At 37.9% G+C, this 26,955-nt stretch overlaps 1 protein-coding gene across 11 annotated transcripts in view; it reads right to left on the minus strand.

The window, feature by feature from the left end:
- Nucleotides 1-26,955, minus strand: part of SLTM (SAFB like transcription modulator) — a 55,484-nt gene that overhangs the window by 15,255 nt on the left and 13,274 nt on the right. The window contains exons 3-10 of one of the 11 annotated variants that reach the window (XM_008016443.3): nt 22,839-22,903; nt 19,404-19,601; nt 18,475-18,522; nt 7,166-7,193; nt 5,361-5,601; nt 4,703-4,752; nt 2,764-2,882; nt 54-203 (exon numbers count right to left, since the gene is read on the minus strand). In XM_008016443.3, the coding sequence (XP_008014634.1) occupies nt 54-203; nt 2,764-2,882; nt 4,703-4,752; nt 5,361-5,601; nt 7,166-7,193; nt 18,475-18,522; nt 19,404-19,601; nt 22,839-22,903 (899 nt within the window). Of the gene's footprint in view, nt 1-53; nt 204-2,763; nt 2,883-4,702; nt 4,753-5,360; nt 5,830-7,165; nt 7,194-18,474; nt 18,523-19,403; nt 19,602-22,838; nt 22,904-26,955 lie in introns of all 11 variants that reach the window. The other 10 variants (XM_073012197.1, XM_008016441.3, XM_008016440.3 and 7 more) reach the window with 10 other exon arrangements.

Raw genomic sequence — 26,955 nt, forward strand, 5'->3', positions numbered from 1 at the left:
GAGAACTAGCCATCAAATTCGACTTGCTTGGATAAACAATTAGGCAAGCTTACTTTTTCAACAGAAATCAGCTGTCCATGCAGCTCAGTGCGATGAAGATGTGCAATACACCTGGACACCTCTGTGCTTGAAGACATAGTTACAATGCCATAGCATTTTGCCCCAGGACTTCGAGCATTTGTAACTACTTTTGCACTCAGAACCTATAAAATGAGACTGTACTTTAGAGAGTTTTACAATGTTCCAACTACACACACTTCTAGTTCCAACTACACACACTTCTAAATATATGAAACTTCAAAACGGAAACTATGTATTAATTCAGGGTGTATCTTATTCTGTTTCATATATATATGTATATATATTTTTTGAGACTGAGTCGCACTCTGGTGCCCAGGCTGGAGTGCAGTGGTGTGATCTCAGCTCACTGCAACCTCTGCCTTCTGGATTCAAGCGATTCTCCTCCCTCAGCCTCTCAAGTAGCTGGGATTACAGGCATGCACCACCACATCCTGCTAATTTTTGTATTTTTAGTACAGACAGGGTTCGCCACATTGGCCAGCTGGTCTCAAATGCCTGACCTCAGGTGATCGGCCTACCTCGGCCTCCCACAGTGCTGGGATTACAGGCATGAGCCACTGCACCCAGCCTATTTCATATTCTTGTGATCACCATCTACATTACCCATCTTAATAAATATTCAGGGGAACAATTTAAAGTGCCAAAAAGCAATTTAACCTTCTTTTTATATTTATTTCCTCCCCTCAAATATGTAGCCAAAGTAGCGAAAACAATCTCATCAGTAAGTAATGGCACAATTAATAAAAGCAAATAAATTGGATTTGAACCAAAATATCCCTATCATAGGCCCACCCTGAATGTCTTTAGAGAAAAAGTTTCCAGTATTTTAATGATGAGTGTTGATACTTTTCTATAATGAGTAAAGAATCAATCACATATAAAAAAGCAGACTTAAAAATGCACCCCCCAAAAAGCACGCTAAAGCTTGAAAGACAACATTTTCAATCTATGTGCTTTTCAAATGTATATGAAAATGACAAATAATTTCAATTCTGTAAGATGGGTAGTTAAGAGAGACAAAGCAGGTATGGATGAGTGAGAAGAAAAGTGAGAGAGAACGATTCAGTGCTGAACAGAGTAAAGACATAAAGCTGCGAACAAGGAAACAGGAAAATCAGGAGTTTTATGGTGTGGGTGGCCGGAACCAAACAACTTTTACCTCAACCCTAGGAAAGGCTGATTTGCCCCATAGCCATTTAATTTTTAACTCTATGGGTCTTCCTAACAAATATATGGTATCCGCATATAGTTTTACTACTAATAAATATCAACATTAAAATATTGTTTTCACATCTCTAACAATATATTATTGAAAACAGAAGAAAAAATAACACAGCCTATCATGGGACTACAATTCTCAGTATTCTATTTCTGACACCTAAAAGAACCTCCTTTACACTGAGGCAACTCACTAATTAAAGCAGGAAAAAAAGCTTCTGAAAATCAAGAGGACAGGTTTTGGTAATATTAACGGCTATTTACCAATAATGGTCACTAATTCAGTAATTTCAATATTTGAAAGCCTATCATGTGCACATGAAGTACAGTAAATAAGGTCCCTGACCTCGAAGAGCTTACACTGGAGTACATTAACTATGACGTATATGAAAAACTGTAATGTAAGTAGACAGTACTGAGTGCCCTCAGGGATGCAGCTCACAATTCAAAGCATTCGTTATTAATGGAGTATTCTTTCACTACTCCTTCTCTTCCTTTAGGTCTCCCCTTAATTGCCGGAGAAACTTTTCCTGATGAACTAACCACAGTAAAGCCTCCCCCTTTTAACACCTGTGTACTTTTCCTTCGCAGCACTTAAAACAACTTCTGATTAAATTTATATATACAGGCATGGTGCAGTGGTTCACACCTGTAACCCCAGCACTTTGGGAGGCTCAGACAGGGGTGGATCACCTGAAGCCAGGAGTTTGAGACCAACCTGATCAACATAGTGAAAACCTCATCTCTACTAAAAATACAAAAATTAGCCCAGTGCAGTTGCTCATGCCTGTAATCCCAGTTACTGGGGAGGCTGAGGCATGAGAATAGTTTAAACTTGGGAGGCAGAGGTCACAGTGAGCCCACATCACGCTGCTACACCCCAGCCTGGGTGACAGAGTGAGACTGGGCCTCAAAAAGAAAAAAAAAAGTTTATATATAAACTTAATATAGATACATGTTTGTATATAACTTTATATACGTTTAAACGATTCTAATGCCTATATAATAGCCAATTTTACATTTTTCTCCATTACTGGACTAGAAATCTATAACAAGGATCGTATATGTTTCCCCCCAGCCCCCACTGAATTATATATCCCACTGCCTAATAATAGTCTAAATATAAATATATTTTTTCAAGATGTCCAAATCAGGCTCAGCAATATGCCAGATCCCAAGCTACGTGCTACAAAGTATCATGATGAATAAACTTAGTCTTTGGCTTAAATAGGTTTAAAGTTTGGAATACAAAGATTCCCAAGGCTCAGAGACAGATTAAATGATCAAACACTATTTATCCCTTAACTCTCATCTACCATTACCACAGAATTCAGTAATTCAGTCTATTAACCGTCCTAAGAGATACAACAAATTAGAAGATATTTATGTAATAGTATTTAGAATACAATCCTCATTTCAAATGCAGATACTAGAAAGACGGATAAAAAGGTAAAAAGAATGTACCTTTCCATATTTGCCAAAGAGGTTCTTCAAATCAGCAGCTTTGGTATTAGATGAAAGTCCACTAACCCAGATATTTTTAGTTGAGCTTCCACTGCTACCACTAGTACTACTTGTACTTCCTAGAATAGATTTAATATCAGATGTTTAAGTATCTCAACCAGAATCTTTATACAAAATTAAAAGGGCCACATTCTTTCCAAACTATAATTTTGATAGTATGACATTACTATATAAAAATCCTGTGTTTATTATTATTGAAATCAAACAAGACAACATAACTAGTGAGGGAAAAAAATCTGAATGTATGTACATTTCCTATTGTATGAGTTCTAAGTTGAAGAGGGTAAAAAAATCAATTTGCTGTTCAGTTTTAATAATTTATAGTCTACCACTGCACTGAATAGAGACAACCAGGAAGCAATCACTTAGCAATGAACAGACTGTTTAGTTGCCACATCTGCTGTGGGCTTTAGATCCTTAGAAATTGACATGGAAGAAGAAAAAAGTCAGAGTAAGGTATACATTTTTCAAGAATTTACATGGTTAATAACAAAGACAAACCAACTGGTACACCTTCATTCCCTATTAAAGAACAGGTAAGACAAAATGGGAATTATATGCAGCTGGATAACTCTAGAGTCAGTAAGAAACAATCTACTGAAACAACTACAAGATTAAAGATCAGAGATCTCAAAATCCTTTATAATAGGTAAATGATTATATGAATCATTTCTGTACTATGTCACACACGAATTATGGCTTCATACGTATAGAGGCCATATCTTAGGATACAGGCCTAGCCAGTCACCCTTTTCTTTGAATGTGCTGTAATAAAAGGGAAATTTTCATTCACTTGACTTTATCTGGAAAATAATTTTTACTCACTTTAAGAGAAACAGTATACAAGCAATTAAAAGGAACAATTTCTATATTTCACATTAAATGGAGAAAGAGTAAAAATTTTAGATGTTTTAAAAAATTACATGTGTTAACAGTTGTGAAGCTACTTTCAGCGTAGACTCAGAGGGAGAGAAGGTAACACATACCTGGCTCAAATATTTTAAATATTAATGGTTGATACTTGATTCTGTTCTTACAAAGGGTATTCATCAAGGACTTTATGAAATGTTAACTCAATGTTTGTGTATCATTTTTGTTACCAGTAACATTTGGGCCCAGATATGTTACTAATTACAGAAAAAAAATTTTTTTTTTCCTTAAAAGACCAATTGGCTTAAAATAAACTATAGAAGATGCATACAATTCTCCTTTACACATTTAGGAGGTACTTAAAAGCTTTGTAGTACCTGAATGTTTTATTTTCCCTTAAAATCCTTTTGTAGAAAGTATTTTTCAAGTAAACACAGCACATGTACAAGATGAAACTATAGCTCATGGGCATGAGATTTCTCAGTATCAGAAAGCAACTAAATATTGCACTTTGAAACTTACAAGAATTGAAAAAAAAGAAAAACGAACACTAGACTCCACAAATACACACAAGTATTATTTAATTAGCTAAGATATACTATTCAAAATTGTACCAGAAAGTATAATCTGTGAACAGGGAAAAGGTTGTGGTGATATACAGTAGTTATAAATGAGTTAACAAAAGATAAAATAGTTCTGAAATTATAATGTAAGAAAATATCTATTAATATCCAACACAGTCCCTTAGAACACACCAGGTAAGTGTTCCCTAGCCAATGGGTTTTTAACATACCCAATACCAGTTTACAAAGTAAGTAAACAGTAACACATCAATCAGTTTTCTATAATCTATATAATTCCACAGTTTACATAAAGACCATCTCAAGTTTCTAGCCTATCAATAAAATTTTTAAGGACTAAATGTCAAAGAAAACACCACACAACTACTACTTTTTAATGAAAATATGCAATGTCAACACTGAAATAAATACGGAAAAAAACCCTTTACCTTTGTCATCTTTAGATGATGTCTTGCTGTCTTTAGATTCCTTTGAAGAGCTAAAGAAGCAAATCACCAGAAGAAAATTGAAAACAAAAACAAAACCAAACCCAAAATAGAACAGCTTGATATTCACTATATTTCAAACTAGTGCTATTCATACAAATTAACAATTCCAAAGGCCTAGATTAGGTTATTTGAACAAATGACTCCCTGAGGATTCTTGCACTGATTTTCCCCAAGATGCCTGAAGATCTAGATTTTCTGACAATTCTATTCAGTGGAAATATGGCCATCTTCTCCAGATTTCAGGACTGGGACTTGACTTCATTTTGTGTTCTTAGAACTGATAGTTGTTCATTAACCATCATCACAAGGATTTTAAAAAATAAAACACAAAAATTGTCAATTTGAAAAAAAAAAAACAAAAAACAACAAAAAAACCAAATATATGCTGACATTCGACAATGCAATCAGTAGAACACACTGCATTATTATGAAGATCTTGAAAATTTTTAAAAGTAACTTATGACGGTCAAAAATATTATAGGCAGGATCATAAGACACTAATTACTGTACATGTTCTTGAAGCCACCCCCTTAATGTAGAGTGATCTTATTGAATGCTGGAATTCAGTATCGTAAAGAACTGACATAGAAAAACAAACCTCTTTGCTTGACCAGAGGCCCCAGTAGACGAGGGCCCTTTCTTCAAAGTATCCTTTTCTTTGTCTCCAGATTCTGCTTTCTTAGAACTTTCTCTGGCTTCCTTCTCGACAGGGTCACCCTTCACGCAGTCTTCCTTCTTACCATCTTTATGGTTCGCATTCATCTCATAATCCTTGCTTTCCTTCTCCGGGCTCTGTGCAATGGCGTCCTGCCCATCTTTTGGCTTACTTGCTTCAGAATCTGTAATTTTCACATTTTTACCTGTTTCTAGGAGGTCATCACCATCAAAATCCAGAGTGATGGCATCTTCAGCCTGGATTGTGACCGAGATGTTGTCATCCTCAGCTTCTTTCACAGTCGTATGAGCTTCCATCTCTTCATGAGCTGTGTGATCAGCCTCAGCTAGGCTCCCTTCTGAAGGAAGAGGTTTAGATACTTCTTGTGTACCATCACCAGAACCTGCTATATCTAAGAGGATTTAACAGGAATAAATATGGCAAAACAAGAAGTTTAAACAATTTCATATTCATAAGCTAGAATAGGACCTAGAAAATATAAAGCCAGTTATTAGCACTGATGGAAGGTTAGGAGGAAAAAAAAAAAAAAAAAAAAAACACAAGGGTATTAACTAACATAAACCATCCTTTACCCAGGATCACTTATTCTTCATGGAAAAAATGATCTCTACATACAAACACCAAACAACAACAGTGAGAAAATGGTTCCATCCTGAAGATACCAGCTCTTCATTTCTGGTTATAAGTTAATGGCATATGGAAGATTTTGTTCCTCCAAGGGACAGTGACAAAAGTGCAGATTGTTGTTCAATGCTCGAATTATCCTGGGATTGAACCCTAGTGACCTTCAGAACTCCCATGGTGACTTCTTGACAGGTCACAGTCTGAGGATATCAATCAGTCTTCAAAGTATTTCAGGGCCCCATCTTTTCCACTCTTCAATGCTTGAGTAGTCCAGATTCGTATGGAAAACTGGTACAGAAGGCTCCAAAGATGCTCCTGCTCCGTAACGTTCAGGAAATTGGTTATTTCCAGTCTTCATCCTGTCCAGTCAGTCTGCAATTACCATTTTCAAAGATGTCTTGCATTCCCCCAAAACAGAAAGGCTTCGGGCATGTGACATTTTCAGTCAGTAGCTTTACTTCGTCATTGCTTCTAGGCTTTTTATTTGCCTTGCTTAACCCTGTTCCATGTCCTTTCTAGTCCAAAGTAGGATCCTTTGACTTCTGTCCAAGGACTCTTCCATAACCTCCTACTGACCACATGTATTACTACTGTTGCCCCTGTAATTGTATTGAATGAGACAGCTCGTCTAAACTAAAATTGTCAGACGACCGTATGGAAGTTTCTCTAAGCAGCAAACACAAGGTCAGTCTCCTGGTCATTCATCATTTTTAGGACTAGTTGTAAAATTCACTGTGAGTTATGCACTCGGACTCCAATAAGCACACATGAGTTACTGCAGTGTCAGTCTTAAGAATTTAATCAACTTACCGTATACCAGAAGTTATTTTAAAAATAAAAATTGGATTAAATAAAAAATAGCATTGCTCACTACAGTAACTGATATGTACTATTAAGTTGGAATATATCTTTAGTGTTCAAAAGAAAATTAAAACCAATTGGAAAATAAAATCAAGATGCTAACTTAATTCACTAAATAGATAAATTTGAAAATAAACTAATTTCAAAAATAAGATTTCAAATAAGGAGTGCTTTATTTTCACATAATTTACTGTTTTTCTAAATTTTAGCAATTTTTAAACTCTATTCAGCATCAAACATACCTTTCTCATTTTCTTCTTCCTCACCATCCTGAAATTCAAAGAATAATCAAATGTAAAATGAATTCACATAAAACTAGATTTTAGTAATAGTACAAAATCAGCCAAGTGAAATTTGGTGGATAGCTTCATATTATTATATAGGGATACCTAACACTAACAAGTAAATAGGCTACTCCAATCAAAACCAGAGTCCATGTAGAGAGAGATGTGGCACAAGTCTGGGACATCTTAGAAAACAGGTATATCTATCAATGAGTAGATCAATAACAAACTGGATTAATTTTGGTATTCAAAACTAGTTTATATAATCCAATTCTTCCTCATATCAAAGAGCTGTCAATAAGAAGACTGACTTGATGACGTGTTTTATGTTACTCGGTTCACAGGTACTCCTAGCTAAGATATACTATTCAAAATAGTACCAGAAAGTATAACCTGTAGACGTAACTTTCAAGTGCTTGGATACACAGTAATGAACAAACCAAACAAACAAACAACACTCCCCTTTAAGTATATCAGACATTAGAAGAACAGTTACTAAGTCAGTTTCAAATTATTCATTCTTTTAATGTGTTAAAAGTGAGTTCATATCAACCACTGCACTCCAGCCTGGGTGACAGTAAATCCCTGTCTCAAAAAAAGAGTTCATAGTTGTCATACATATACTGATGGCCAAGCCAATTTTAAAATGGTATTTGTGCTATAGGGAATTAAAACAAGTAACCCACACATTTTTAAAACATGATTTTAATTTTAAAATATTTGACAGCTTCACTAAAATTAAAATTGAGAATGTGCTAGCTTAAAAATAGAAGTGTCATAAAGGGGAGAAGCTTAATTTGCTCTACCAAGCAAATAATGCAAACATCACTGAAGTAATCAGAGCAACAGAGAACCAACATTTTCCCAAACATAAGACTATAAAGAATACAGTAATATGCATTCTAATCTCAATAACTGAACAAATTAAATAATCATTTTACTTTTTAGAGACAAGTCTTGCTATTGATGCTCAGGTGGTCTCGAACTCCTGGCCTCAAGCTGATTCTCCCACCTTATCCTCCCGAGTAGCTGGGATTACAGGTGCAAACCACTACGCTTGGCTTAACATATGTTTTGATTTTTTTTTTTTTTTTAAACAGCTTCTTACTCTGTCGTCCAGGCTAGAGTGCAGCAGCATGATCATAGCTCACTGCAGCCTCAAACCCTGGGCTCAAGTGATCCTCCTGCCACACAGCCTCCTGAGTAGCTGGGACTATAGATGTGTGCCACCATGCCCAGCGAATTTTTTTTTTTTTTTAATTCTAAGTGGAGAAGAGGTCTTGCTATGTTGCCCAGGCTGGTCTGGAACTCCTGGACTCAAGCGTTCATTCCTCCTGCCTCAGCCTCCCAAAGTTCTAGGATTTACAGGTGCAAGCCACTGTGCCCTACCAAACGTTTTATTAACTTTTTTTTTTTTTTTTGAGACTGAGTTTTGCTCTGTCCACCACGCTGGAGTGCAGTGGCACGATCTCGGCTCACTGCAACCTCCGCCTCCTGGGTTCAAGTGATTCTCCTGCCTCAGCCTCCTAAGGAGCTAGGATTACAGACACCCACCACCATGCCCAGCTAATTTTTATTATTATTATTATTATTTTGAGACGGAGCCTCCCTCTATCAACCAGGCTGGAGTACAGTGGTGCAATCTTGGCTCACTGCAACCTCCGCCTCCTGGGTTCAAGTGATTCTCCTGCCTCAGCCTCCCAAGTAGCTGGGACTACAGGCACATGCCACTACGCCCAGTTAATTTTTTTTATTTTTAGTGGAGACGGGGTTTCACCATATTAGTCAGGACAGTCTCGATCTCCTGACCTCGTGATCCACCCGCCTCAGCCTCCCAAAGTGCTCGGATTACAGGCGTGAGCCACCGTACCCAGCCTAATTTTTGTATTTTTAGTAGAGATGGGGTTTCACCATGTTGACCAGGCAATTCTCGAAATCCTGGCCTCCGGTGATCTGCCTGCCTCGGCCTCCCAAAGTGCTGGGATTATAGGTGTGAGCCAGCATGTCCAGCTTTTAATAACTTTTAAAAGAAAAAACTAATCAGAAGTACACTGTTTAAAGTCAGGCGATGTGAAGCTTGTTGTGAAATTACCACATACAAAGCCTTAAAGCAGTGGTTCTCAAACTTCAGCATGCATCAGAATCCCCTGGAGGGCTTGTTAAAATAAAACACAGATTTTGATTCAGACGGTCTGGAATGAGGCTTTAGAATGTGCATCTCTAACAAGGTTCCAGGTGAAATTAATGCTGTTGGTACAGAGAGAACACTAAGCATTGCTGCCTTTACAGAATGACAACCTCTTAGTGAAAAAAGACTAAAAAAGTTGAAACATAAGTAGAACTTTAAACGGCTTATTTATAATACAATTTTAGACTCATACAAAAGCATGCACTTCTTAAAATGTCAAATATTTTACAGTGTGCTCAAAAGTACATTTGGATAATAATTTCTTTTTTCAAAATATTTCTTTCTTTTTTAAACGTGTGTGTGTGTGAGACTGTCTCACTCTGTCACCCAGGCTGAAGTGCAGTGGTGTGATCTCGGCTCCTGCAACCTCTGCCTCCCAGGCTCAAGTTGATCCTCCCGCATTGGCCTCTCGAGTAGCTGGAACCACAGGTGTGTGCCACCACACCTGGCTAATTTTTTTGGTATTTTTGGTAGAGACAGGGTTTCACCATCTTGCCCAGGCTGGTCTCGAACCCCTGAGCCCAGGCGCTCTACCTGCCTTGGCCCGTCAATGTGCTGGGATTACAGACATGAGCCACCACGCCTGGCCAACAATAATAATTTCTATGAATCATTTTATTAATAAATGATATTTGGACTAAGTTAAAGTATGCCAATTAGGGAATGACCAATTATTTTACAACTAGGGTAACATGAAAGAAACTTAAAAATACTAAAAAGCTCGACCATAAGCTGAGAAGTAAAATAGTCCAGAACAAGTAAATCATCAACTCACAGCAATGTAACTTCTATCACTATCTAAGTCCATTATACTGTGCTCTAAGAATTCCTCTTTATTTTTTCTGAGACAGAGTCTCACTCCGTCAACCCAGGCTGGAGTGCAGTGGCGCGATCTCAGCTCTCTGCAAACCTCCACCTCACGGGTTCCAGGGATTCTCATGCCTCAGCCTTCCCAGTATGCGCCACCACACCCGGCTAATTTTTTTGTTTGTTTTATTTGAGACTGAGTGTCACTCTGTCACCCAGGATGGCAGTGCAGTGGTACAATCTCGGTTCACTGCACCTCTGACTTCCTGGTTCAAGCGATTCTCCTGCCTCAGCCTCCCGAGTAGCTGGGATTACAGGTGCGTACCATTATACCCAGCTAATTTTTGTATTTTTAGTAGAGGTGGGGTTTCACCTTGTTGGCCAAGATGGTCTTGATCTCCTGACCTCATGATCCACCTGCCTCGGCCTCCCAAAGTGCTGGGATTACAGGCATAAGCCACCGAGCCCAGCCAATTTTTGTATTTTTAGTAGAGACAGGATTTCACCATGTTGGCCAGGCTGGTCTTGAACTCCTGGCCTCAAGGGATCCTTTCGCCTTAGCCTCCCAAAGTGCTGAGATTACAGGCAGGAGCCACTGCACCCAGCCTGTAAGAATGTCTTAATAAATTGTTTTACTAGAATATACTTTTAAGCATTATGTGTTCAATTTGCAGTATTTGGAAAGGAAAGAAAAACACTTTAACTTGGGTGGAATGGTAGAGACAGCAAGGGAAGAATGAGTTATGCTTGAACTATGGATAAATCTTTTTCTTTCAAACTGTCTTTTAGTTTAGTAATTTTTCTTGAAGCAATAAACTGAGACACCCTAGCGTGTATTTAAAGCAGACTAAATGAACTTAAAGAATGCAACACATGGCCGGGCATGGTGGCTCACGGCTGTAATCTCAGCACTTTAGGAGGCTGAGGCAGGAGGTTCACTTGAGGTCACGAGTTTGAGACCAGTCTGGGCAACCTAGTAAAACCCTGTCTCTATTTTAGAAAAATATATATTAAAAAAAAAAAATTTTTTTTTAAAGAATACAGTTTGATTCTCCTTATCTACCTCAGATGCAAAGAGCACGCCATTTCGAAGTTATTATTTTAGAGATGCAAAACTGAAAGGAAGCTTCAAGAAAAAAACATGTCCAAATTATTGGCTATTTTAAAAAGTAAAATTTTTAAAATACTAAGATGTTAAAAAAAAATTTTGTTCTATTGTAGTTCCTGTCAATTATAACGTTATTTCTAGTTGCTAAAGTAACTAGTAAGGTTTGTCTTACTTGCTGGAGAATTTTTAGGTTTTTATCTTAATAATTCAGCATGTCTTCTGAAGGGTTTCATAATTTAAACAGAAATTTTATGATATATACTTAAATGCCGGTAGGGAAATGGCCTGACCCAACTTTTAGAAAACAAAACTGATTACAATGTGGGTGGAGCACAAAAACAACCTGGGTAAAGTAGAAAAGATGAACCACACGTAAATGCCTGTTGATTTTACTGCGCAGTATGTGCAGCAAGCATAGCACTAACCGTAAGTCCGAAGTAAGTCCAAAATACTTGCAATAAGGAAACAAACCAAGAAATATAATGGGAAATTTTCCCTGTCTAAATGGTATATATGCACAGACATGATATGCAACTATTTGAAAACAATTTCCCCCCATTGAAAACAGATTTTTTTTTCCAAATGAGGAAAAAAGCAAATAAGTAAATGTAAAACATTTATTTATTAAATGTAAAGCATATTTTAAAATTAACCACTCAAGTTTGTCTTAAAAAAATATTTAACATATGAAGAGGAAGCAAATGTCTACAAACTCATGTTGTTTATCTCACAGGGGGATCTGCAATCCTGAGTCAATGCTAAAAGACATAAAGTTCCTTATTTTCATTTCATCCTAGGAGCAGCAACGACTGCTAAGAGACAAAGACAAGCCTAGGACTTATTTTTCAGTGAACCAAGTATTTACTACACATCCAATTCTACTACTTCCCATAGGTTATCTTATGATATATGTACATGTATAGGCTAAGTAAGAAGACCTCCTTTCCTCTAGCTTGTCACACTGTAAACACTGTATTCGGACTGAACAAACCTTCACAATAACTTTAAACTACTACTTACCTATCTGGGAATATGCTAAACATCAAGGGAAGTACAAAATGCTTGGCACATAAGTACTCAAAAAATACCTGTTGAATGAATGTACTAAATAAATGCAGTGTAAGACTGCTGTTTTTAGCTGGAAAGACTGAACTAACTGCTTGATTTTCATGTATCTGAAGTGCTTAACTTTGGCACTATGTTAAGTATAATAGAACTCAGAAAACATTTGCTAGTGTGGAGTTTAGTGAAAAGAATATCAGAATAGGCATCATGACACCTAGGTATTTACCCTGTCGTTATCACTGAAACAGTTTTACTCTGTGGTATGTCATCTATCTGGATGAATTTACCTATAAAGTGGAGTTGACATGTAAACCATGTAAGATATATCAAGGATTGAGTAAGGTAATGGATATAAAAAGCTCTCTGTGAATAGTAAAGCACTACATATAAGGGAGAGATGAAAGAAAGCTTTGTGGAGATAGGTGAATCTGGCTGTAAGAGGTATATAGATTTTCATATGACAAAAAAAGGTAAGATTTTTCAGGTTAGTGAAACATTAGGGGCAAGGGCAAATAGAAAAAGGAATACACATAATATTAAAGACTGAAGAGGTTCTTGAAACTAGAGGAAATTTTTAAGAATAAAAGCATATTAAAGCCAGGCATGATGACTCACACCTGTAATCCAAACACTTTGGGAGTCCAAGATGGGTGGATTGCTTGGGCTCAGGAGTTCGAGACCAGACTGGGCAACAAGGCAAACCCCCATCTCCACAAAAAATACAAAAGTCAGACGGGTGTGGTGGTGCACACCTGTAGTCCCAGCTACTGGGGAGACTGAGGTGGGGTGATCACTTGAGCCTGGGAGGTCAAGGCTGCAGTGAGGGGAGATTGCATCACCGCACTCCAGCCTGGGCGACAGAGCAAGACCCGGTCTCAAAAAAAATAAAATAAAATAAAGCATTAGCAAACAAGATTTTAGAGAAAAAGCTCCAGAAATTTCTCAAGTAAGCAGTATGTTCAAGCTAGTAAAACAACACTACAAATGACCACTAATTGCACATATACTACATCAGAATCTATGATTAATCCCTGTATCAACTGAGTAAGAATTATAATATTCATTTTATAGACATATAAATCGACTAAAAGAGAACCTGCCACAATCACAATATTGTAATTAACTAATAGAAGTAGAATCTGAACCAAAGTCCACCTAGTATAACTTCCTAGAGGCTAATGCCTAAAGATTTCAGCTTCAAGTCAAAGCCTGAGGACTGGCTCTTGAAATAGACAAATCCTGGCCGGGCGCGGTGGCTCAAGCCTGTAATCCCAGCACTTTGGGAGGTCGAGACGGGCGGATCACGAGGTCAGGAGATCGAGACCAGCCTGGCTAACATGGTGAAACCCTGTCTCTACTAAAAAATACAAAAAAACTAGCCTGGCGAGGTGGCGGGTGCCTGTAGTCCCAGCTACTCGGGAGGCTGAGGCAGGAGAATGGCGTAAACCCGGGAGGCAGAGCTTGCAGTGAGCTGAGATCCGGCCACTGCACTCCAGCCTGGGCCACAGAGCCAGACTCAGACTCCCTCTCAAAAAAAAAAAAAAGAAATAGACAAATCTCTATATAAATATGCTGCACATATGTGTGTATATATACATATATATATAATTTCTTTTACTTTTTCTTTTTTTTTGAGACACAGTTTTCTCTGTTGCTCATGATGGAGTGCAGTGGCACAATCACGGGTCACTGCAGCCTCAACCTCCTGGGCTCAAGCAATCCTTCCACCTCAATCTACCTCCTGAGTAGCTAGGACCACAGGTGTGCGCCACCACACCCAGCTAACTTTTGTATTTTTTGTAGAGAAGGGGGTTTGCCTTGTTTCCCAAGCTGGTCTCAAACTCTTGAGCCAAGTGATCAGTCCGCCTAAGTCTCCCAAAGAACTGAGATTACAGGCATGAGCCACTGCATCCAGCCAGATTAAATTTTCTAATGTTTTTTTGAGATAGGGTCTTGCTCTATTGACCAGGTTGGAGTATAGTGGCATGATCTTGGCTCACTGCAGCCTTGACCTCCTGCAGTCAAGTGATCTTCCAGACTCAGCCTCCTGAGTAGCTGGGACTACAGGCATGGACCACCACACCCAGCTATTTTAATTTTTTTTTTTTTTTTTTTTTTGTAGAGACAAAGTCTTACTATGTTGCCCAGGCTGGTCTTGAACTCCTGGCCTTAAGCAATCCTTCCATCTCAACCTTCCAAAGTGCTGTGATTACAGGCATGAGCCACCACAGCCCACCCAGACTAAACTTTCAAAAGCAATACCTAAATACTTAAAGTAAATGAAACAAATCAACCTAGATATGTATCAGTGGGTGATACAACCATACAGAATGGAAAGAACTTAAAACACGGTGATTTGTTCATCCCCAGAGGGAAACATCCTTGTGAAAAATATGTCTAAGAAAATCTTAAATTACTTTCAGTAGCTGCATTGGTGGTAGTGTTGGTATAATCATTCTAAAGTTGTTGTATGTGTACCGTAAGATATAGTAAATGGTTATCTTGGAAGTACCATATGAATTGAAGGTCTATTTTATCTTAAAAGTAAAAATAAGCAAAAACAAAGAAAACAACTCCAACATTTTCTCTAGCATTGTACATTGAAAAGACCTAGAAATAATGAACAACTCAGTAGCAGTGAACACCTCCACCACCTAGATTGTTGTCTTGAAATACCATTTACCACTATAAAGAAGAAATGCCTCATTATAGTTCTAGAGCAGGAAATGGCACATCTTTACATACCATCAAGCAAGGAATCAATCAAAGTCTACTAGGATCATGTTGAAAGGACTCAAGAGCCAACTTGATGAGGCTCTCACTACATGGAACAATGTAAGCATTAAGGATAATAACTGTGATGGACCAAAATACATTACATATATACAAATCTATGAGTTTGAAATGAATCTAAAGAGGAAAAAAGAAAAAATGAAGAACTGGCCACTGTCAGGGATGCCAGTGAACCAGCTCAATATTCTGAAAATTGGTAAATAAAAAGGAAAGAATCAAACATATATCCTGGCTTTCCTGTGTAAATGATACCACAGGGTAACCAAATAGTAAATAAGGGGAAGTTTCTCTTTCTAGAAACATTCCAACATATACAGAAGAAATGACAGAATTAGAATAGCATCCCTTTGCAACCCCTAATTGGGTATGAATCATCAATGATTGGTACCATCAAAAAAGACAACCAGATATTATTATGTGCATCCAAATAGAAGAACACAGTACTATACCTACGAGGCAGCTGTGTGTGTGCTGGGGTGGGGTGTTAACGCTGAATCTGAGAGCAAGCCCCTAGATGCTACAACCAACCTAACAATTTACAAAAAATACAATAAACAAAGGAACATGTTGACCACCACAGGAATGTAATCAGCAAAATCCAGGCCTTGGAAGCTCTACAGCGGCGACTGGCAAACTACATGAGATGCCTGTTTTTGCCAACCCTTGCTCTGTGGGATAAGCAAGTTGCTTTTTTCAACAAATAAAATAGTAAGAGGAAAACAGATGGAAGGGAAAACCTCCTAAAACATTTCAATCAATCACAACATACAGATCTTACTGGTATCTGGATTTAAACAAGACATAATAAAAAAAAAAAAAACTTATAGAAAAATTGAACATTTGAATCCTAACTGTATATTTCATAATATTAAAATTTTTATTTTAGGAGTGCTAATATAAAAAATAAGAATTCTCTTTTAGAGATACATACTGAAATTTTTCAAGGGAAATATGTTTGGATTGTTTCAAAATAATGCAGAAGGGAGAAAGTAAACAGAAGTACAGAGGAAAATAAGACTGGCCATTAACTGAAAACAGCTGAAGCTGGGTGATGGTTACACTATGAAGTATCCCTGAATGCACATAGTAATAGACTCAGTAAGTATGTTTAGATGCATTAGATCATATGGAACCTAGATCCATTTATGTTTCTAGATGTTCCACGAGACATTATTTAGAAAGAGGAAAAAGGTCATTTTAAAGAAAACTTCTCTAAAAATGTAACCTCATCTTTTGATACAATATGACGAATCTTGCTTCCCGATAAGAAATACATAACTGTTCTTCCTTCGGATATATTTCCATCCATTTAAAAAAATGTTTGTAATGAAGTTTATTATTTAAGTGGGTATCCTTAGATATGATGCCTTCATACAACTCACACAGTGGACAACTATAGGAGTGATCCTTGACAGAAGCTAATATCCAGCTGCCAAATAATATAAAGACCTCAACTTCCCCTTTTTGCAAATCAGTAATCTAGAAAAGGTACTCTCTCAATTTAAGAGTTAATTTTCCTCATAGATTCTTTTTTTTTTCAAGACAAGTCTCGGTCTGTTGCCCAGGCTGGAGTGCAGTGGCACGATCTCGGCTCACTGCAACCTCCGCCTCCCAGGTTCAAGCCATTCTCCTGCCTCAGCCTCCCAAGTAACTGGGACTAGAGGTGTCCAACACCAGGCCTGGCTAATTTTTTGTATTTTTAGTAGAGACTGGGTTTCACCATATTGGTCAGGCTGGTCTTGAACTCCTGACCTTGTGATCCACCTGCCTCGGCCTCCCAAAGCGCTGGGATTACAGGCATGAGCCACAGCGCCCAGCCCCTCATAGATTCTTTATCACCAGGAAATCAATGTACTTAGGGACAGCCTTACAGACTTTCACCATTCTAATATTTCCTTTCTGAATATTCCAAATGATCAGCCACATTTCTCCCAGAAATGCAATTTTTCTCCAAAATGCAACTTCTCCTCCACTGCAACACACAGAGAGGCAATATATAGCCTCAGAAGCATTTGTGGCTCACTAGCATTTCAAAGGCAAGAGCACTGCAGGAAAGAAAGCATGCAGGGGCCATCAATAAGTAGTCCATGAATACAAGGCCCAAGTATGCTTCTAGGAAATACTACCCAGAGGAAATAACTGACCTGATGACTATTTTTTCTGAATCTAGTAAACAAAGGAACCCATATCTCTATTTGAAAGTACACCATTTAAAGAGGACACGATCCTCTCCTACTTGGATAACTGTAGTAATTCTAGAGCTAATACATGCCAGTGGGCACTGACTCCCTTCGCCGGGGATGCGTGCATTTATTTATCAGATGAAAACCAACTTGGATCAAAACCACCAAACCCTCTCTGGTTTTTATAAGATTAAAAATTAAAATGAAATTAAGAGGACCCAAAAACAAAGGGTTCTTTAGTTACAGATATGAGAAAAAGACAAAGGATAATTTTTTATGCAGAAATTCATCTGCAGATGTCTGCTTATAACATCGTAAGTCACTTTAAAAAGTCCACTATGTGTATCACATTAGCAGCAACACGTTATTACACATTGAAGTGCAGTCATTTGCAATACACACACCCCCCAAGTAAATTTCTAGAAATTTTTAATCATTTTTAGACTATGCCTGTTACAGGAGTATTAAATTAACAAAATTTTAAATAAAGCTTTGAAAAGAATGTTAGTACTTTTAAAAGACTTATTTTACATCAAGTGACAAGAAAAAAATCAAGAAGAATGTAGACTTCTCAAAAGACTAGTAACCAGGTTAGGTTTTACAGAAAGGATGGACTTTTTTCTAAAATTCTGAAAATGATAGGAAACTCATAATAACTCCAATTATCTTTCTGGCAACAGAAATTTCAGCTGCCGATCTTTTTGTTTGTTTGTTTTTGGTTTTTTTTGAGACAGAGTCTCACTCTGTTGCGCAGGCAGGAGTGCAGTGGTGCGATCTCGGCTCACTGCAAGCTCCGCCTCCCGGGTTCACGCCATTCTCCTGCTTCAGCCACCTGAGTAGCTGGGACTACAGGTGCCCACCACCACGCCCAGCTAATTTTTTGTATTTTTAGTAGAGACAGGGTTTCACTGTGTTAGCCAGGATGGTCTCTATCTCCTGACCACGTGATCCACCCGCCTCGGTCTTGCCAATAGTTTAAGTACTTTGTGTATGTCACGTAAATAACTCAGTATTACATTTAAGACAGTTACATGAATTAAAGAATTATGAAGTCAAAATAAGATTCCTTTTCCAAGCCCTTCCACCCACAATATCAAATTCATAGGACTAAATGTAAACTTACTTGGGCTGTTAGAAAGGTATCATCTTCACCTTCTTGAGCTTCAATTTCCTATGTAAAAGGGTATACAATAGCTTTGCTTTACAAAATATCTGGGTAACATGAGAATGCTTTTATGCTTATACCTGATTATCATTTGCCTTGTTTTCTGTATAATGTCTATGATACCATGGGTACTAAATCAATGCTTAATATTCAGACTATATTTTATGCCAAAAAAAAATTAGCCATGTCGCTAGAGAATTAGAAACATTACTCTTGAGCCCCTCATTTATTAGGTAGGTAGAAGGGAAGTGTTTTAAGCATGAATACTAACAGCACTGACTCCTTAACCCACTGACTTTCTTAAAATGTACTAAGATACTTCAAAGCATGACAAATGGTCTATTTCAAAAAAAATATTTGGAAATATTATCTACTTTAAAATTAAACTTTCATAAGTAATTCCCCACCCTTGATATAACCAAAGAAATGTAAATTAAAGTAACTTTTATACTTGCTAAGGTAGCAGAAAGGGGAAAAAACCCTACCACCAAGTAATGCTGGCAATGACAGAATGAAATTGGTACATTCATTCATCGTGGAGTAGGGAAAAAGCCTTAAAACTTAAAATGTCCAAAATTAAAGGAGTATATTAGAATTGTAGAAAGCAGTCTAATAAATTATGGGAAAATTATGAAATTATATGTTATATGAAAATACAGAATACCAACTTAACTCTATAACAACTATGTAAAAATATATATTATAAGAAATAAGCAAAAATTTAAAAGGTTGCCTAAGGTGGTAGGATTTTAGATGACTTATAAGTAGCTTTAGTAACACATCTTTTAAAAATTCTGAGACTTCCAAATTGAACTAGAAAAAAGTACTTTTTATTATTTAAAACTTAATTTATCTGTGTCATGTTTTAAAAAAAACTGGCTAAAGACCTGACTTTCGATGTCCTCTTTTTCTATATCTTCTATTCCTTCTGCCTCTATTAATTCATGAGCTCTTTTGTTTTCTTCTGCAGAGAGTAACTCCTTGGAATGCACATTTTCTTCTTCATTTTCACCAAATTCTTCAGAGTCCTTTAGTTCATCATTTCCATCTTGCTCATGTGCCTCTTGATTCTCCAATTCACAGTCCTTTTAATGGTAAGAAAATTTGGTACAACTAGAGGCAAAGTAGCGTGGGCTATCCACCAAATGTTTTTGGTAATTTACACCTTTAAATGTGTCAAATTTGATCATATTTTAATATTCCCAAAGTTCAATCATTTTACCTTATATATTAACTGTGTCTTTAAAGATAGGTCTAATACCATGATCATCAAACACGAATCTGAGTTCTCAAATTTCTCACACTAAAATGCACACTAATTGAATTGCTACTAGAGATGCTCTAAATTCCAATTATTTAATATTTACCAAGCCACCTTCTAGGAGCTGTCCAAAAAATATGGCTTGATTTCTCCATGTGCCATACGTTGATTTAACTTCAAAGACTTGGAAGTCTTATACATTAAAACAAAGTTTACTTCTAATAATAAAGAACACCCAACTGCTGCATCAATGCCTGTTCTTGAAAAATATGCAAATAACTAATTGAAATGTATTTGTTTTGAAATCTACCACTGTGCCAAATGTCAATTAGGAAGGGTAACATAGGTTGGGATTGGGTCTGTTTGTCCTTCAAAGTTTATGGATATATGGTACGTCAGTGAAAACAAAATCAGCAATCTGCTCAATTTGCTCTGATTAAGTGCAGAGAAAGGGGTGAAAGCAATAAAGGTTCCTTCCCCTTTTTCTGTTCTTATGGTAAATCCAGCAGATTTAAGAAAAGGCTTCTGGGTTAAAAGGTAAAAGAGGCAGAGGCATGACTACTAATCATTCACAGCTAAACTGCGGTGAGGAAACTGAAATTTCTATCGAGAGGTGGGCATAGAAAAGAATATGATTGTTTTGGAATGTGGAGTGCTTACAGAGCAGGGGATCTCTTGTTTGACCAAACGTACTACAGTATGAGTTGGGGAACGTGAGGGGTTGAAAATGGAGTACATGGCTGTATTATGGCAGAAGTATAGGCGCAAGAAAGATCAAGAGAAGTTACCAAGGAAACTTCACCTATTCTGAGGTGCCAACTTTGACCAATCTCCTCACCTATTCACAGAAGCAATTTCTATACAATTCTGGTATTTAGGCAATAGGTGATATTTACCAACCATTACTGTATAAATTCCAAAATTATCAACTGTGGGAGATGAGAAAAATACATTCACTTAATTTCTATCAAATACATCACATGTTAATACTTCCAAAAATAAACTGAAGATATCTTTAAACAGAATTTTTTAAAAAGCTCCTAGGGCTGGGCGTGGTGGCTCATGCCTGTAATCCCAGCACTTTAGGAGGCCAAGACGGGCGGGCAGATCATGAGGTCAGGAGTTCGAGGCCAGCCTGGCCAACATGGTGAAATCCCGTCTCTACTAAAAATACAAAAATTAGCCGGGCCTGGTGGCGTATGCCTGTCATCTCAGCTACTTGGGAGGCTGAGGCAGGAGACTCTCTTGAACCAGGGAGGTGGAGGTTGCAGTGAGTCGAGAATGCACCACTGCACTCCAGCCTGGGCAACAGGGTGAGACTCCATCTCAAAGAAACAAAAACAAACAAACAAAAAGTTCCCTTGTTATTCTAGACGTTATGACCAGGTTTATTTAACAATAACACAAAAGCATCTTTTGTGGCACATATAAGAGACAGTACTATTATTCTTCTGAATAGACGTATATATCTCCTTAGGACATTTCAAATGACTGTAACATTTTTATGAACTGAAGAGCTGAAAGAAACAAATTTTAAAAGTAAAAGATTTTTTACTGAGTCACAGTATTTTTACAGCTTATGGATAATGTTTGCTTAATCATACACTTACTGGTGAAGACAACTGGAGAAAAATAGGAAGAAAGGAACAAACCTGATGGAAGATATATAATAAGGGTAACAGAATACCAAAACTTAAAGGTTCAAACACAAGCTGATTACAGGCATGCAATCATCAATTTTCATGGATCCCTGGGCAAATAGTTCCTAAAATTATCTGCTTTCAGGGTTAACTCCTCAACAAAACACCTTTTGGGGGTGGGGCTATGTGTGTGTGTGTCTGTGTGTGTGTGCGTGCAGTGTGGAGACTGAAGAGAGCTAGGAGGCAGGAGAGATGGGTGGGTAAATGAACATGAGCTGTCTCTATGGTAAAACACACAAACATCAAGAGACATGATGACAATATGGACTAGTTTTATCCAGAAAACACAATATATGGGGGCACAAGCGTACATAATTCAAGAGAAACTATACTCATGAAATAATTCTTGCAAATACCACAATACTTAAGAACTAATAAGCAGATCACTTTTCATTAAAATAATAATTTAAAAAAATTTTTAAACCCTAACTACAATTACAAACAGCTTGTTCTATAGCTGTAGTATATAGAACTGCCACAACCCCAATTAAAATTACACCCATAATTTTTCTGGCCAGCCAGTTTTGAAATACACTCGTTTTTGGCCCCAAAAGGCCTCGCTTATTCATCTTTAAATGGCAAAACAAATTTCTTAATTTGATCTCTCTCTCTCCTTTTTTTTTTGAGACGGAATCTTGCTCTGTTGCCCAGGCTGGAGTGCACTGGCACCATCTTGGCTCACTGCACCCTCCACCTCCTGGGTTCAAGCAATTCTCCTGCCTCAGCCTCTCAAGTAGTTGGGATTACAGGCACACGCCACCACACCTGGCTAATTTTTGTATTTTTAATAGAGATGGGGTTTTACTATGTTGGCCAGGCTGGTCTCGAACTCCTGACCTCAAGTGATCCACCCGCCTAGACCTCCCAAAGTGCGGGGATTATAGGCGTGAGCCACGGCGCCTGGCCCTTAATTTGATCTTTATCAAGTAGTAACACCTCAGCAATTTTCTCTGTGTATTTTGAGGTCTACATTACTCTAAGTTCTGTAAATTATATACAAAAGCTAAATGCAATGGCAGATAAAAAATAAATTACCAATATCCTTCCCTATGATATCTTGTCCAGGAACTAACATATATATCTATTATCTTGTAGCTATTTCCCTGGCCAGCTTTCTACCTAAAGGCCTGGACAGATTATTATTTTTAGCTTTTGTATCGCATTTAATTAAAGTTATTTACTGTATTTCTCAATTATGAGAGTTAATGACATTGACAATATTATATATTGTCAGTATTATATAGGTCTTTATCTTTAACCTACATACTTCAGTGACCATTCTTCAATACAATGCACAAAATTCACGATGCAAAATACTAGGCTTAAAATAAACATCTTAACCTGAGTAATTAACACTTTACCTTGATAAAAGCATCATCTTCCACAGAAGCATCTCCACTCAACTCGTCTGCTTCATGTTTTTTACCTGTGAAAGAAGGAAAATGGGCTAACAACTGATATTTTATTACTTTAAGAACAAAAAATATTCAGAGTTTACCCTGCAATAGCACTCTCCACTTCCAAACTATCTAACAAAGCTAATGCCAACTGCTTATAAACCACCTGGTCAGAGCTGTCCCAAACAAAAAAAGCTTTCCTATGTCATGCTGTTTGAAATACACTGTGCACATAATCCTACACATGAACCCATCAGCTTAACTGATTTGACATATATGGTACATTTTTCTTTACACCAGTTGAATTTTCTATCCTCAATTATCTGAGAAGTTGTGATACCTTTCAATGGCATTCTACTGACTATATATACACAGACACCTGATAGCTAAGTACAAGATCTGTACCTCCCACAAAGCCTTTCCTATGTTCTTCTCTTCAACAAGCATTCTCTGAAATAAAAATTCTCACACTTTAATCTTCATCTTACAATCCATCAGGTGATTGATGACATATTGCCTTGTACTGTGTCTCTAGTATACCTTGCCTCTTCATAGAGAAGAAATTCCTTAAATACAGTGACTACTTTTATGCTAATTATTTATCCCAAAGCCTAAATATAAAGAGTGCTGGCCACTTAACATAATAACTGATTTAAGGCATGCAGAAATTAAGGCAAAGTGAAAACTGTTAATAGCTTTCAGACAAACTACAGACCTTCTTTGCCCATCTTCAAAACTTTGCAAACTGGTAGTTGGAATTTTTTTTTTTTTTTAAGAATAATTATTTATTCTTGAGACAGAGTCTCACTCTGTTACCTAGGCTGGAGTGCAATGGCACAATCTCGGCTCACTGTAACCTCCCCCTCCCGGGTTCAAGAGATTCTCCTACCTCAGCCTCCCAAGTAGCTGGAATTACAGGCACAAGGCACCATGCCTGGCTAATTTTTGTATTTTTAGTAGAGACAGATGGAGTTTCACCACGTTGGCCAGGCTGGTTTCGAACTCCTGACCTCAAGTGATCTGCCCACCTCGGCCTCCCAAAGTGCTAGGATTTACAGGCATTAAGCCATTGCGCCCAGCTGGTAGTTGGAACTTTAAAAACGCTTTCCACATTTAAAAAAAAAAAAAGTTTTCCACAGAGGCAATGCTAAAAGTTTATTATGTTTTCAGGCTAGTCCACAAAATCCTAGTTAAAAATCCTTGGTGTACTAGAAATGTCATTAAAAACACATCTTCTGGAACTTTACTATTAAATTTTCTTTTTTCTCCCATTTCTTTTGAAACATGAATGGATATTCTTTCCTAGGGCCAACGAATGAACTTTTTTCCCTTTGCCTGTAACCGGCACAGACAGTGCTACTACCTAGTTTAAGCTTCAGTAATCAGGGTAGAGGTGTAGCTGTTGGGATAAATATTTTAAAAGTTAGTATACCTGCATTTCCCTAGTCTCCTCGGTAGCTCCTATCTGTCATCTACTCCCAATTGTAAGTCATTTCCACGAATGAGTGGTAAAAGGGAAAATGCTATGCTAGTCCTTCCAAGTATGCAAAAAACAAGATAAGGAGTGGGGATTTTTCTTTTACTCAGTTGGTAGCTGAAGGCTTGTGAGAACCAAGTAAGAAATGAGGTGTGGCGCTTGGTGTTGTGCTAACTTCCTACTTACAATGTTGATGTTTGCATTTTGGGGAAAACAACTTTTTGGTTTAACTTTTTGGTTTACTGTTACCTTTGTAGATTAATGCTTTGCATATAATTTTATAATTACTGTCATCATTCTCTTTATCACTGAACTTAATTTGTACATGAGAATTTCACATGAAAACAAGTCTATCTGATTACGTTGCCCTAAAGTCTAAAATTAGAAGTTACTAAAAGGGCAATCACTAAGAAAAGTCTGTTCATCTGAAAGTATTAATCTATTTAAGAAAGACAAAAAATTAAAGATGTTCTTTTCCTGAAAAAGAAAACTACTAATTTTTTTTTTTTTTTTTTTTTGAGACAGTCTTGCTCTGTTGCCCAGGCTGGAGTGCAGTGGCACGATCTCAGCTCACTGCAACCTCTGCCTCCTGAGTTCAAGCGATTCTCCTGCCTCAGCCTCCCAAGTAGCTGGGACTACAGGCACGTGCTACCATGCCCAGCTAATGTTTTATATTTTTAGTAGAGATGGGGTTTCACCGTGTTAGCCAAGATAGTCTCGATCTCCTGACCTTAGGTGATCCACCCACCTTGGCCTCCCAAAGTGCTGGGATAACAGGCGTGAGCCACCACACCCAGCTAATTAAATTCTTCTATTACATTTAGAGAAAGTTCCATAATACAAAAACCTTAAAGAGGCTACTTTTTGGGAGAAAAAAAGCTCTTTTAAAATACCAAATCCTGCTGGAAGCAGTGTGGCTTATGTCTGTAATCCCAGCACTTTGGGAGGCTGAGGTGGGAGAATCGCTTGAGTCCATGAGTTGAGACCAGCCCAGGCAACACAGTGAGATCCCTATCTCTTCAAAAAAAAAAAAAAAAAAAAAATTTTTTTTAGACACAGCTGGGTGTGGTGGTATATGCCGGTAGTCCCAGCTATTCAGGAGGCTGAGGTGGGAGGATTGCTTGAACCCAGGAGGTGGCAGGATTGCTTGAACCCAGGAGGGCAAGGCTGCAGTGAGCTGTAATTATACCAACCACTGCACTCCAGCCTGGGCAAAAGAGCAAGACCCTGTCTCAGAAGCAAAATAAACCAAAACATCAAATCCTCTCCCATACCCACTCACCACCAAACAGCCTATAGAGGAGAACTTTTTGGGGAACTCCTTTAGATCATTTACAAACGCTATTTATTCCTTATAATCACAAACTGCCTTACAATTTGCAAAGACTTAAAAAAAATTTCAGTTGATTTGTCCAGGCACCCTATGATAGTACATGGGTCCATTATCGCAATTTTACAAAAGAGAAAACGAGCCTGAGAGGTTAAATGCCTTGCCTAAAACTTGAAAATGGTGCTGTCAGAACTGAAGCCAGGATTTCTCACGACTGATCTTGAATTCCTGCCACTATATTTTATTATGACCTGTATAGAACACATTATTCTAATAAGGAGTGGTGAATTAATTCAATTTAATTATCTTTGAGGCCAGATGCAGTGGCTCATGCCTGTATACCCAACACTTTGGGAGGGTGGGGAGGACAGATCACTTGAAGCCTGGAATTCGAGAGCAGCCTGACCAACTAGCAAAAGCCCATCTCTACTACAAAATACAAAAAAGTAGCTGGGCATGGTGGTGCATGCCTGTAATCCCAGTTACTTGGGAGGCTGAGGCACTGGGTTCAATCACTTGAACCGGGGAGGCGGAAGTTGCAGTAAGCCGAGATCGCCCTACTGCACTCATGCCTTAAAGACAGAGTGACACTGTCTTAAAAGTAAAATAAATAAATAAGGCCGGGCACAGCGGCTTATGCCTGTAATCTTAGCACTTTGGGAGGCTGAGGTAGGTGGATCACCTGAGGTAAGGAGTTTGAGACCAGCCTGGCCAACACAGTGAAACCCCATCTCTACTAAAAATATAAAATTAGCCGGACATGGTGGCACACGCCTGTAATCCCAGCTAATCGGGAGGCTGAGGCAGGAGAATCACCTGAACCCGGGAGGTGGAGGCTGCAGTGAGCCAAGATTGCAACACAGCACTCCAGCCTGGGCAACAGAACAAGACTATATGTCTAAATAAATAAATAAATAAATAAATAAATAAATAAATAAAAATGTTCTGGCTGGGCATGGTGGCTCATGCCTGTAATCCCAACACTTTGGGAGGCAGAGGTGGGCAGATCACATGAGGTCAGGAGTTCGAAACCAGCCTGGCCAACATGGTGAAACCCGTTCTCTACTAAAAACACAAAAATTAGCCAGGCGTGGTGATGGGCATCTGTAATCCCAGCTACTCGGGAGGCTGAGGCAGGAGAATCATTTGAACCCAGGAGGCAGAGGTTGCAGTGAGCCGAGACTGCACCAGTGCACTCCAGCCTGGGTAACAGAGCAAGACTCCATCTCAAAAAAAATACAAAATAAAAAATTTTTTAAATAAAGGTATTATAT

Source organism: Chlorocebus sabaeus, chromosome 26 (genome assembly GCF_047675955.1).
Source record: "Chlorocebus sabaeus isolate Y175 chromosome 26, mChlSab1.0.hap1, whole genome shotgun sequence".
Lineage (NCBI taxonomy): Eukaryota > Metazoa > Chordata > Mammalia > Primates > Cercopithecidae > Chlorocebus > Chlorocebus sabaeus.